Source organism: Acipenser ruthenus, unplaced genomic scaffold, assembly GCF_902713425.1.
Source record: "Acipenser ruthenus unplaced genomic scaffold, fAciRut3.2 maternal haplotype, whole genome shotgun sequence".
Lineage (NCBI taxonomy): Eukaryota > Metazoa > Chordata > Actinopteri > Acipenseriformes > Acipenseridae > Acipenser > Acipenser ruthenus.
In genome coordinates this window covers 32,451-46,635 of record NW_026708555.1, presented here as the reverse complement: position 1 = coordinate 46,635, position 14,185 = coordinate 32,451, and the positions used below count along the sequence as shown (strand labels likewise).

Below are 14,185 nucleotides of genomic sequence, written 5' to 3'. Positions count from 1 at the left end.
TGCACCCCTCCTCTCCAAAAACACAGAACCGGAGAGAGACTTTACAGCTACATTTTGTATTGCCATTACAAATATTATTACAATGCAGATGATGACTATGTTGTTGTTTTTGTCAGAGAGAGAGGAACACACAGCATTGGCTGTTTTTTGGTAATTAACCAAAAAGAACAGCTTCGACAAAAATGTAGTCACTTCTAGGTGTGTTTTTGTTTTTGTTTGTTTTGTACAAAGCTGCCACTGTGTGTGTTTTACTGTCATTAAATAATGCAACGATGTTTTTTTTATTATTATTTTTTAATTGGTAGTTTTTTTTTTACGTCAACTTCCACCTTCTCCTCCTAACAAACCAGAAGTGAAGTTAAAAAATATACGCAGGCGAGGATGGGGATGAAATATCACAATCTCTCCCGGTGTGCTTTCATTTGCAAATCTAGTTTTTATTTTTTTTAAAAAAGCACGCGATGGCAATATTCAGACAAATCGAAAGGAGAGAATTCCGATCGGATCTCGTCTCTCTCTCTCTCCCGAACTTCCGGGAGCACCGAGCGTTCTCTTTGGGAAATCAGCGAGGAGGAGAAGGAGGAAGACAACTCGCTTTCGATTTATATATAAATATATATAAATTCACAAGTGTTTTAAAGGATTCCAATCCAAGCTTCACTCTTTTTGATTTAGGAGGTCTGTCAAGTAATAGGTTTTTGTAATGTTTGGGGGGTGGGGGGGGGTGTGTTTTTTTCTCATTGGACGAAAAAAATAGAAGCAAGGATTTATTTTGTAAAATCGTGTGTGGATTTTTTTTTTAAAAAAAATCACAAAGGATAATATCCTGTTGGGGGGGGGGGGGGCGAGAGAGACGGTGATAATATACTTTTGGGGGGGGGGGGACGAGAGAGAAGGTGATAATATACTTTGAGGGGGGGGGGGGGGTGAGAAGGTTTTTGAAATGAGATGCAAGGATTGGCTTTTGCCAAATTTTGGAGCTCAATTGTACATTTTGGTTCTTTTCAGCTAGCCAGATTTAAAAAGAGAAATAAAATAAAGTCTTGAGGTGTTTTGTTTTTTTTATATATAATTACCTGTAACAAAAAAAAAAAAAAATCTGTTTTTACATGTTGCTCATTTCATGATTGTCTGTTTTTGTGTCTTGACATAAAAAAACAAACTGAAGTACCCGCTGCCTCTGCTCTGCCTTCATTCATTTTGTGCGTTTAGATTTTTTGATTCTCAACCAAGAATTAACCTGTTTTAGAATCTGGTTTAACCTGCCCATTTAAAAAACAAAAACACACATTTTACTAATAAACCAAATTATTATTGTAATTATTATTATCAATGAGTCATTTAGCAGATGCTTTTATCCAAAGAGACTTACAGAGACTAGGAGGGTGAATTCTGCATCATCAACAACTGCTGCTGCTGCTGCAGAGTCACTTCCAATAGGAGCTCATTTGTTTTACGTCTCATCCGAAGGACGGAGCACAAGGAGGTTCAGTGACTTGCTCAGGGTCACACACAGTGGCTGAGCTGAGATTTGAACTCTGCATCATCATCAACAACTGCTGCTGCTGCAGAGTCCTTTCCAATTGGAGCTCGTTTTACGTCTCATCCAAAGGAAAAATACCTCAACCATGTCTAAACTGGACATACATGAGCAAAAATGTTTAAAGACAAGTCTTTTAATAGTTTTTTTTTTTCTTTTTAATTTAGTAGTCGCCAATTAATTTTCACCCCGTTTTTCTCCCAATTTAGAACATCCAATTATTTAAGATCACCGCTACCACCCCCCGTGCCGCCCGCTTCTTTACACGCTGCAGACTCACCGTGCAGCCGCCTCAGAGCTGCAGCGTCGGAGGACAACACAGCTTACAGGCAAGCCCGCGGGAGCCCGGCCAGACCACAGGGGGGCGCTGGTTCGCGGTGAGCCGAGGACACCCTGGCCGACCAGTCATTGGCTGTTCTCAAAACCAATGCACGGGCTAGTTAATTGTGACAATGAATGAATGAATTAATTAATTAACTGGAAAGCAAGAGATTAAGCGTGTTTCAATTTTTAATTAATTTTTTTATATCTCCATGCATAATGGCTTTGTACGATTAAAGCAGGGCTGTCCAGTCCTGGTCGTGGAGGGCTGTCCAGTCAGTCCCGGTCCTGGAGGGCTGTCCAGTCAGTCCCGGTTGTGGATGGCTGTCCCTCTCCAGGCAGGTTTAACAGGGTCTGGATACATGGAGATTTAATTAATCTGCTCCATTTAGAGCAGGGTTTGGATCAGAGACCACAGCGGGTGGAAGAGCCAGCTTTGGACACACCCTGGATTATGGACCCAGAGTCCTAGTCCAGTCAGTGCTGACACTGCGGCTCAGTGGTTCTCAGTTCTGGCCCTCGAGAGCCGAGCCGGTCCAGGTTTTTACTCCGAGCAGGTTCTGAAACCTTGTTAACCGAGCCCTGAGATTTTAGAACCTGCTTGAAATAAAGACCTGGATCTCAAGGGCCAGGTTTGAGTACCGTCGCCGCAGCAGCGTGGCGTCTTGCTGCGTTCCGCGAGGTGAATCCACAACAGCTGCTGCTGCTGTGAATAATAAAAGTCAGTTCCTCTCTCTCCCCCCCCCCCCCCCCGCAGATAGGGGGTGCTGTTTTGAAGCGGTACACTCAGCAGGCGCACTGCTTGGTGGGTTTCTCCTCTGGCTCGTTTTTGGAGGACAGTTGGAAGCTCTCAAAAGCAGGTTCTGGGGTGTTGTCCTTGTGCTGTGAGGGAGGGGGAGAGACGAGGGGAAAGAAATGAGACTGAGTTCCTGTTGCGCCCCAATGGGAGCTGCGAGTATTATTATTATTATTATTATTATTATTTAATAAATCCTTGATGATATATAGACATATAAAAGGACCAGGGTTGCCCAGCCTTGTCAGTTAGAGCACGGTGCTGCTGCAGCTGCTGCTGGTACTCACATACTGCAGGGAGAGCCGCACCGCGCTCTGAAATGCTCGCTCGACGTTCACCGCCTCCTTGGCGCTGGCTTCGAAATACTCTGCGTTATTCTCCCGGCACCAGTCCTGGGCCAGTTTACCGGAGACCTGGGAACACAGGAGAGCAGAGAGAACCGCAGAACACGCGTTAGCGACGGCGCGCGGAGCGAAGGGGATGCACAGTTAACTCCTCCCTCCCTCCCTCTCTCACTAACTCGCTCTGTCTCTCTCACACACTCCCTCCCTCCCCCTCCTCCTCCTCCTCCTCCTCCTCCCCCCTTCCCCCTTCCCCCTTCCCCCTCTCCCCTCTCTCCCCCTCTCCCTCTCTCTCTCTCTCCCTCCCTCTCTCCCTCCCTCCCTCTCTCCCTCCCTCCCTCCTACCTCTCCTCCTCCTCTCCCCTCTCCCCTCTCCCCTCTCCCTCTCTCTCTCTCTCTCTCTCCCTCCCTCCCCCTCACCTCCCGCTCCGGGAGGTCGCTCTTATTCCCCACCACCACGAATGGGAAGTGTTGGGAATGGGCCGGGTCGGCCTGGATCAGGAACTCCTTCCTCCACAGATCCAGCGCCCGGAACGAAGCAGAGGAGGTGACGTCGAAGAGCAGCAGACAGCAGTGAGCGCCTCGGTACAGCGCCAGACCCAGGGACTGGAACCGCTCCGTGCCGGCCGTGTCCCAGATCTGAAACACGTAGAGCCGGAGTAACACAAAAAAACACATTCATATCATTTACACTGCTGGCCCAAGGGTCTCGATACCAGGAGGTTCAAATCTCGGCTCAGCCACTGACTCCCTGTGTGTGTGTGTGTGTGTGTGTGTGTGTGACCCTGAGCAAGTCACTGCACCTCCTTGTGCTCCGTCCTTCGGATGAGACGTAAAACAAACGAGCTCCTATTTGAAGTGACTCTGCAGCAGCAGCAGCAGTTGTTGATGATGCATAGTTCACCCCCCTAGTCTCTGTAAGTCGCTTTGGATAAAAGCGTCTGCTAAAGGACTCATTAATAATAATAATAATAATAATAATAATAATAATAATAATAATAATAATAATAATAATAATACTACTATTATGGCTTCCGGTAGACTTTTGGGCAGTATCATGATTTTGCAGTGTCTTTTGATTACATGATTTTAAATAAAAGAGATCAATTATGCTCATATATATAATGTTTTAATTCTGTCTCAATCCTAAAATTCTAGGTGATGCAAATCACTTGTCCATCACTGTCCAGTAAAGCCTCACCTGCAGGACGACCGTGTTCCCGTCCATCGTCATCTCCTTCGTGAGGAAGTCTGCCCCGATGGTGGAGCGATACAGATTGGTGAAGCGATGGTTCACAAACTGGTTCATGAAGGACGATTTCCCCACCCTTTAAAAAGCAGGTCAGAACGTCAAGAAGATGAAGAGACACAGAGGCAAAGCATATTAATAGACGTTACCAACCAGGGCACGCTGTGGTGAAAGCACGGTGAAAACATGGGGGAGGAAATAAACTGCAAAGATAAAACTCTCAGAAGGGAACCTGCCACTGATACGATCCTTACAAACGATGCAAACGAACTGGCAAGCCAACAAGGCGTGCTTCCGATCAGACCGGGTCCACAGAACTAAACGGTCGCACAGAAATGATACTGAAATCTGGTTTTTAAAAAACACGATAAAATGTGGAGGACTTCGAAGATGTGGAGGCTGTGTGGTCCAGTGGTTAAAGAAAAGGGCTTGTAACCAGGAGGTACCCGGTTCAAATCCCACCTCCGCCACTGACTCATTGTGTGACCCTGAGCAAGTCACTTCACCTCCTTGTGCTCCGTCTTTCGGGTGAGACGTAATTGTAAGTGACTCTGCAGGCTCTGATAAAGGCGTCTGCTAAATAAACAAATAAAAATGTCCTGCAGTACCTCTAATGTCCACAAGGAGTCGCTTTATTTATTGATTTTTGCTGTTTGTTGCTCAACGCCAGGCGGCGCTTTTTTTTTCCCACAGGTAAGTTTACAAACCGAGAGAGGGCGTGGCCGAAACCTGACGTGACGTGGCGTTATGGCGTCCCAAAACACCACTTTTGTGTCTTTAGTTTTAAACAATACCATCGAAATAACTTCGTCCAGCCCGTTTCGGCGACTTCTCCGAAGCAGGCTCGCAAAACCCTGCGTGTTCGTAGTTTTAAGCTATGACGTCAGACACTCGTACCTGAACAGGTGTACCCGGAAGCCAACAGGAACACCCTTGGCTTCAATTGTAAACTATGCTGGAGGTTTGTAAACTAAATCAAAATGATGCGTACACATAAATGCGTTTTAATGCGCGCCTAACTGCGATGTAAAGCGACGTAAACGACAATAAACAAAAACTTACCCAGAATTGCCAAGTAAAATAACTTTGAGGTGAACCTTCCCCCACGGTGACATGACTGTGTAAAATAAGAGGATGATGACCAATGCTGCCGGACTCGTTTTGTGAACGAAGAGAAACCAAAAAAAAAAAACCAGGCAATTTCCCTTACAGTTATCCAACTCTAACACGGACAGGACTGCAAAATAAAAAAAAAAACACTCTCAGAGCAAAACCGAAACGACTGTTTCACTAAAATCATTAAAACAACATGCACGGAGCGAAATAAAGACGCTTTTTTTTGTTGCAATTGGTTAGAAAGTTTTGTCGCTCATTTGCAAATCCCTTTTTAAAGATACTGTATCACATCCCCGCAATATGCAAAGTTGCAAGGATAGACTCTCAACGACACGCACTGCGAGTATTTCAGACGGGTGCTCCTGCGGAGTTTTGCTCGGTTAAGCTACATAGCTGGGGTGTTTTTTTTCCTGTCTAGTTTCTGAGAGATTGTATTTTAAAGCGCAAACGCCACTATGTAAACAAGGGCAAGTTTGTTTTTGTCGTGTTTGTTTTGGAAGTTTCCGGATCCCGTGTGAATTGCGAAGCCTGTTTAAACAGCCAGCAGCTTTCTTTATCTGATGGGAGCGAAATACACAGTTAAAGACGGACAGCAAAGTGTATTATTATTATTATTATTATTATTATTATTATTATTATTATTATTATTACTATTATTATTATTATTATTATTATAAAAGTGAAACCAAAAATAAATACATGAAACAAATGAGAAAAAACGTTTCCAAGTCTCCCTTTTTACAAATATTTAACTCAAGACGCGATACATATACACATACATATATATAGACAGATAGAGAGACAGATAGAGAGATAGATAGATAGAGAGATAGAGAGATAGACAGACAGATAGATAGATAGATAGAGAGATAGATAGAGAGATAGATAGACAGATAGATAGATAGATCGATAGATAGATAGATAGACAGACAGACAGACAGACAGACAGAGAGAGAGAAATAGATAGACAGACAGACAGACAGAGAGAGAGAGATAGATAGACAGACAGACAGACAGACAGACAGAGAGATAGATAGATAGATAGATAGATAGATAGATAGATAGATAGATAGATAGACAGACAGACAGAGAGAGAGACAGACAGATAGATAGATAGATAGATAGATCATTACACGTGCATAATCGTTAGAATACGGTACTATATTTCCAAAGCAATTGCTCCAGCTTTTAATTAACCAGTGATTCAGTTTGCGTGAACTCTTTCTTTATATTTGAGTTTTAACATTGCGCGAACACTCGTTTAATAAAGTTATATACGTTGAAAACCACAGAACACTGGTAAACTTCAGGCAGGTGTTCCCGTCAGTAGTGTTGTTGTTACTGGCGCTGAGGAAGCTGATTCCTGTCACTATCTATCTGCACAAGGTGAACTCATAACAGCGGTGTGGAGTAGCGGTCAGGGCTCTGGACTCTTGACCGGAGGGTCGTGGGTTCAATCCCAGGTGGGGGACACTGCTGCTGTACCCTTGAGCAAGGTACTTTACCTAGATTGCTCCAGTAAAAACCCAACTGTATAAATGGGTAATTGTATGTAAAAATAATGTGATATCTTGTAACAATTGTAAGTCGCCCTGGATAACGAATTAATAATTAGAATAGTGTCTGCCCTCTAGTGGTCGTTTGTGAGAATGGAAGCGAGTGTTAATCGTATTATTGCAGCGCGGCGTTACCTGAACGAGTTCACCTTATTTATTTATTTTTGTATGTATTTTTTATTATTATTTTTAAAAGAGGCACGTAGTTTAATTCCCCTTTTTAATTTAAATTCCCTTTTAAGCAACCAAAAAAAACCAAAAAAAAAAACAAAAAACGTTTTTGATGTATTTTGCATTAGTTTAGAAACGTTTCCAGTCGTTCATATCAGGGCTTTTCTACTTTGAAATATTTAAGTTTTAGAAAAAGTGACGAGTTTTATATTTTGTATTCTAGCGCCCTCTAGTTTCACCGCCCTGAATTGAAATACGCTGCAATGTTTTCACCCTATAAATACATTTATAATTTCTGTATGTTCCTCACTTTATTGTTCTTAAAACGAACTATTGAAGTTCGGCAATTTTAAAATGGTGCATATTTGCGTTAAATGTTGAATATTGAATTCATTCATATTTCTAGTATTTATAATTATCGCGGTGTAACGCTGACCATTTCAAACTTCAAATTAAGAGGCATGAATACAGAATAATCACCAGCAGTCTGTTAGGGTCTAATAATAATAATAATAATAATAATAATAATAATAATAATAATAATAATATTAATAATGAACAGCCAAGCAAGGCTCTGTCTAGGAGACTTCAGTAAAATATCTGGAGCGGTCCGTTTTCTCGCAAAGCCTTCTGTGAATTGTAGTCCTACGCCCCACCGCGGCGCGATGCACGCTGGGGGTTGTAGTTTAATTCCTGCTGCAGGACGGGTTTTCCAGGATGGCTGACGTGCAACCTCCTCCCTTCAGAACCCTTGACGACTTCGTTCTGGGCTCGGCTCGGTTCGCTGCCCCGGATGTCCGAGACCTGCAAAAATGGAACAACCGAATAATTAACAACCTCCTGTATTACCAGTCCAATTACTTCATATTCGCACTCGTGTCCCTTGTAATAGTCGGGTACGTCAAGAGATTGTTTACAAATAGCTTACAAAAATCATTCTGCAATTATTATTATTATTATTATTATTATTATTATGATTATTATGATGATGATGAAGATGATGTGCGTATGTTTTTATTGTCAGGTCAGCAGTATTTCATTATATATCAAAGTCAGCATTCGTCTTGCATTTAAGCTTGCAGTTTCTGGTTCACAGCGAGCTCGGATGCCACGTTGAAATGGTTTTAGGCTCTTAATGAAATGAATGCAGTATCTGAACACACTGGTTATCTGGAGCTGCTGTCTGTCTGCACGATGTGTTGTGGTGGGAACTGTAACGTTGCAATGTGACAGTGCTGCACCATTGTGCTTTTGGGAGGGTACATACAGTGCCAGCGTAAGCAGGCGTGAGTTGAATACATCAGTCAATCAATCAATCAATCAGTCAGTCTTTATTTTATATATAGCGCCTTTCATAGTGGATCACAAAGCACTTTGCAAGATGCAGTAACACCAAGAAAATCCATAATACTTTAAATACAGAGAAATGCATCATACATGATATACAGTAAAAAACAATGCATAATACATTAAACACATTGGAAAATGCATCATACATGAAATAGCAGCAGCAACACAGCAGCTAAGAGCAGATGTCAGGGCTTGAAGAGCATGGAAAGCGAGAGAGAGAACAGGCGGGTCTTGAGATTTTCCATATCATAATTCACAGCAGGCAGCGTTGTGATCCCCTCAGAGCAACGCTTTTCAGCCCTGGTCAAGATCACGCAGAGCGCTGTGCATGAAAAAGGTATTCAGTGCTAGATATCTCAACGCAGGGGTGGATAAAAAACAAGACTCCTACTGCACAGCGGTGTGATCCAGTCCAGGTTTTACTACCAGCTTGATCAGCCCCCAGTGTGTCTAGCTAACAAGCTCAGGTGTGTCTTATTATTAAACTCACAGTGAAAACCAGGACTGGATCGCACTGCTGTGGAACGGGAGTCTGATTTATATCCTTGCTGCTCTTGTGATATTTTTGATCTCAATAGTATTTACACTGTATTAAAAAATGAATTATTATTTTTTTTTTTTTCAGGTATTTCCAGCCCATCAAAATGCTGCTAGGGGGCGCCGTGGTGACCCTGGTGTTCCTGGGCTTCGTGTGGGGCGCCGAGAACCGCGCCGTGGTTCGCCGTTTCCGTAGAAACCACCCGACGCTGGGGCTGCTGGCCATCATGGGCGCCAGCTACCTGCTCCTGTATGTGATGGGCGCGGTGGCTGTGTTCGTGTTCGGGATCGCCTTCCCCATTCTGAGTAAGAGCTCTTTGTGACCCGCTGCAGCGGGTTTCTCTGTCAGTCTGATTTTCTGTAAATGTAAGTGTTTATTTCTTAGCCAACGCCCTTATCCAGGGCGACTTACAATTGTTACAAGATATCACATTATTTTTACATACAATTCCCCATTTATACAGTTGGGTTTTTTACTGGAGCAATCTAGGTAAAGTACCTTGCTCAAGGGTACAGCAGCAGTGTCCCCCCACCTGGGGTTGAACCCACGACCCTCTGGTCGAGAGTCCAGAGCCCTAACCACTACTCCACACTGCTGGCCTAGCTTAGCAGTGCAGTGTGCGGGATCGCTGGTTCATGTCCTGTTATGTCAGGGAGGCAGGCAGGCACTGTGAGGTCTCGGAGCTCCCCTCAATGAAGTCTATTATTATTATTATTAATATTGAAATGATCAGGAGCCAGGAGTTTGAGCAGGGTTACAAACTCACACTAGCCCTGCTGCTGCTGCACCCAGTCCTGGGGTTCAGAGCTCCCCTCAATGAAGTCTAGTATTATTAATATTGAAATGATCAGGAGCCAGGAGTTTGAGCAGGGTTAGAAACTCACACTAGCCCTGCTGCTGCTGCTACACCCAGTCCTGGGGTTCAGAGCTCCCCTCAATGAAGTCTATTATTAATATTATTATTATTATTATTATTATTAATATTGAAATGATCAGGAGCCAGGAGTTTGAGCAGGGTTAGAAACTCACACTAGCCCTGCTGCTGCTGCTGCTGCTGCTGCACCCAGTCCTGGGGTTCAGAGCTCCCCTCAATGAAGTCTAGTAGTATTAATGTTGAAGTGATGCAGGGTTAGAGACTCACACTAGCCCCTGGTCATTTCAATAGCATGTACTTGAATGAGGGGAGCTCTGAATCCCAGGACGGGGTGTGAGTTTGTGCTGGGAGCTGGTTTCAGTGTATGCGGGGTTTGTAATCAGTGTCTCATGCTTGCCGTGTCGCTGTGTTTCAGTGATCCTGCTCCACGCCTCACTGCGCCTGCGCAACCTGAAGAACAAGCTGGAGAACAGGATCGAGAGCATCGGGCTGAAGAGGACACCCATGGGGCTGCTGCTGGAGGCGCTGGGGCAGGAGCAGGAGGCGGGGTCCTAGAGAGAGAGGGGAGGGGGAGGATGAGGAGGCAGGGTGGTAGAGAGGGGGGAGGGGGGAGGAGGCGGGGTCGTAGAGAGAGAGGGAGAGGGGGAGGAGACAGGGTCGTAGAGGAGAAAGAGAGAGAGAGCTGATCAAGACACTGACGGGTATTCGGGGTGATGGAGGGATAGTTTGGTGGAGTGAGGTCAGCGACCTTGAGCATTTTACATTATTATTGTAGTTATCGTTCTGAATTGCACAGTTGTTCTTGTTGAGTTTTACATTTTATCCAGAGTATTTGTGCTCAGTATTTTTGTTTTTTTTCTCAATCAAGTGCGCCACAGCTGTATAATGAGACCCGATAGCTGTGGTGCCAGTGATGTGTTTGAAGGCTTCAATGCAAGAGCTCCGGGTGTCACTGCTGGGGTTCATGTTAATGCAATCCTAATGCAAGACAAGCCTGTTACCTCTGGAGGCCTGGGCTCCACTCCCTAAGAGAAAGGGGGCTCCCTCCAGTCCAGGGCAGGCTTGAGGCACGGAGACTGAACTGCTCCCTCCCTCCCTCCCTCACCCCCCTAAGAGAAAGGGGGCTCCCTCCAGTCCAGGGCAGGCTTGAGGCACGGAGACTGAACTGCTCCCTCCCTCCCTCCCTAAGAGAAAGGGGGCTCCCTCCAGTCCAGGGCAGGCTTGAGGCACGGAGACTGAACTGCTCCCTCCCTCCCTCCCTCACCCCCCTAAGAGAAAGGGGGCTCCCTCCAGTCCAGGGCAGGCTTGAGGCACGGAGACTGAACTGCTCCCTCCCTCCCTCACCCCCCTAAGAGAAAGGGGGCTCCCTCCAGTCCAGGGCAGGCTTGAGGCACGGAGACTGAACTGCTCCCTCCCTCCCTTTCTGAAAACCAAACAATGCAAGTATAGCTACCCTTGGGTTATATTATTAATGCAACAAATATGTAAAATATTATTATTATTATTATTATTATTATTATTATTATTATTATTAATGGTTTGTTATTGGTTCCTGTCTGTCACACAGTGTGCTTCCCACAGTGCTGCTTGTGAAAGAAATGCAATTGTTTGATTGTATTATTATTATTATTATTATTATTGTTAAAATGTGATTGTTTAAATTTTGTCTTTTTATATCTAAGGGTATTTTGTCACGTCGCTGTAATCTGTATTCTTCAAAAACTACAGAGTGAAAAAACGAATTAAAATGCATGTTGTACATCAAATAAAAAAAACTGTAAAAGAAGCGTTTTGTTTAAAGTATTTATTATTATTATTATTTCATGTATGCTCATGTTTAGCTCACTGTATAAGACATTGGTTCACGTTATTGTATATACAGCAGTATATATATCCGCGTTAGTTTCGCATGGGCAATTTGGGACTACAACTCCCAGAATGCACAAGCAGTTATACCGCGAGGGTTGATGGGTGCTGTAGTCCTTTATACTCTCAAATTGGCAGTGACTCTCAACGGTTATTTACAATTAATGGATGCTTATAATAAAAAGGGCCGACCAAGATTCAAGCCCCCCCGAGGAAGAAAGGCAGCGCGTTTAACCCCCCCCCCGTCAATGACGTCAGCTCGGCTCTGACAAGAAAGGCCACTGTAAAAATTCGGTACGTCTTCCTATTTACGCGGAGGATATTTATATTTATTAATTAATTAATTTATTGCTTTTATAGAGCGCTTTTTATGCAAAAGTATCGCGCAGCACTGTACAGTACATAGCAGAAAAAAAAACTAAAAAAACCCAAACATTACATTTGCAACAGCGTGTCAGACACATACAACTGCCACAGCCGGACCATTTCAACAACAGTTTACACATAATAACAACAAATTGAGCAGCAATTTTAAAGTTATGATAAGAAAGCCGTTTTTATAAAAGTGCGTTTTCAGTCTTGATTTATAACCGGACCCCCAAATGAAGGCAGCGCGTCCCATAGTTATATCGCAGGGGTGTCCGTTTTGCACCAACTTTTGCTTCGTAAATTATTGGTATAAATCATTTCATCCTGTCAGATTTTGCAGGCTGCTAACATGCTGTCTCGTGTTTATTTTAAAACACATTTGGAACACCTGGCCCGCCCCGCCCCCGACTCCCGCTAACCAATCAGGTCGCTCCATACACTCGCATTCCAAGAATTTTTAAATTAATTTTACGTCTCGAGCATTTAAACTCCACCAACGGAAGAAGCGCGCGACAGTCAGACAGACGCGATAAAAAACAGAAGGTAAAACAAATACGTTATAAATACTTGAGATATAAACGTTTTCATATTTTGTATTCAACAAAAATATAGTCAAATACGAACTGTTTTTTTTTTCTTAGTGGTACAGTTGTATTTCGTGTGTGATCACAAGTAAGTTTTTATTTTTTATTTATTATTATTTTTTTTTACCGCAGTTCAAATAAATAAATAACGTTTTTCTAGTTTTCCTTTATTCCAATTGCGTTTGTATTATCTACCACAACTTAATATTTACAAAACATTAGGTTTTTTTTGTTGTTGTTTTTTTTTTTTAAATTTTTATAAGAATTTTTACATTATATTCTTGTTTTACAGCCTGGTCAAGCCTGTTTCCCACAGTTAAAAAGATATATATATATATATATATATATATATATATATATATATATATATATATATATATATATATATACATTTAAAAATTAATTTTGTTAGCTCGTGTATTGTCGATTTTCTTTCTCTGGTAGTTCCCTGTTACCAGGGTTACCAGCAGCGTCACGTCGGTGCTTTTTTTAAAACCTAATTTGTCCCTGCGCCACCTGTCCCTTTAATACCCTCCCCTTTAAGCGAATCAATTTGATTTAATCCCCACCGCGTAGTTGATGGCTTCAGGACGAGGACGGATAAAGAATGGACGATAAACAGACTATAATATAAACAGATACTTAAAAAAAACAAAAACAAAGAACTATAACATAACGCGCTTTCGTTCTGTGTATACTCTGAACACAGTTATTTAAGACAATCAGATTGAAAAGTTAACATTAGTCAAATTAGTTAATACTTTGTGTGCTTATCACGAACAACACGCAGGTTTGCAATCGTCCGTCGTGCGTTTGCAATATAAGCCGTTGTGTATCCATACTGTGATTGTCAATAGCAATGTCCGGTGAGTGTGGAGGGAGGCAGGTGTAGGCTGACTCCAGTCATGTGCGACACCGATGAGAATCTCAACAGTAAGTATCTCTCTCTCTCTCTTTCTCTCTCTTTCTCTCTCTCTTTCTCTCTCTCTGCTCGGTTCTTCCACGCATTTACTTACTTTGTGCCAAGAGTCGCTGACAGGAAGTTTATAACGACGAGGTTGAAAACGATTGTAAGCAATTCAGCAAGAGCTCAGTAGTAGTAATAGTAATAAACAATTTAAATATAATCTATTCATTTCATTTATTTATTTGTTTCTCTGTATATCTAGTAATTTTATTATTATTTGATACATTTTATAAAACTCGAATGCATTTGACTGACTTTCAAATAGGCCAATATATATATATATATATATATATATATATATATATATATATATATATATAATATATAATCACACACACTTTTATCCTTGGGAAATACTTTTAAAATGTATATCAAAGTGAGCATGCAATAATTAGATGAATCTAATTATTATCATCATTTCATTATTTTCATCGCAGAAATGTATATTTTATAATCATGTTTGTGCCATATTATATATATATATATATATATATATATATATATATATATATAGACACACACACACACCACGCACTCGATATATCGT

At 42.4% G+C, this 14,185-nt stretch overlaps 3 protein-coding genes across 4 annotated transcripts in view; 2 read left to right on the top strand and 1 right to left on the bottom strand.

Annotated features, from left to right (window-relative positions):
- Nucleotides 1-2,032: 2,032 nt before the first annotated feature.
- LOC117401736 (ras-related protein Rab-7a) lies at nt 2,033-5,868 on the bottom strand. Its single transcript, XM_034002552.3, has 5 exons — nt 5,310-5,868; nt 4,200-4,326; nt 3,419-3,637; nt 2,945-3,070; nt 2,033-2,743 (listed from the first exon to the last, which is right to left on the bottom strand). The coding sequence occupies exons 1-5, from the start codon at nt 5,360-5,362 to the stop codon at nt 2,648-2,650; spliced, it is 621 nt and encodes a 206-aa protein (XP_033858443.3). The 5' UTR covers nt 5,363-5,868; the 3' UTR covers nt 2,033-2,647.
- Nucleotides 5,869-7,764: 1,896 nt separating this feature from the next.
- praf2 (PRA1 domain family, member 2) lies at nt 7,765-10,437 on the top strand. Its single transcript, XM_034002661.3, has 3 exons — nt 7,765-7,986; nt 9,066-9,283; nt 10,268-10,437. Exons 1-3 carry the CDS (start codon nt 7,808-7,810, stop codon nt 10,405-10,407), a joined length of 537 nt encoding a protein of 178 aa, XP_033858552.3. The 5' UTR covers nt 7,765-7,807; the 3' UTR covers nt 10,408-10,437.
- Nucleotides 10,438-13,245: 2,808 nt separating this feature from the next.
- The window catches only part of LOC117967960 (voltage-dependent L-type calcium channel subunit alpha-1D-like), a 33,094-nt gene continuing 32,154 nt past the window's right edge, over nt 13,246-14,185 (top strand). For both annotated transcript variants that reach the window (XM_059021321.1, XM_059021320.1), the window contains exon 1: nt 13,246-13,604. In XM_059021321.1, the coding sequence (XP_058877304.1) occupies nt 13,577-13,604 (28 nt within the window). In that variant the 5' untranslated portion in view covers nt 13,246-13,576. The remainder of the gene's footprint in view (nt 13,605-14,185) is intronic.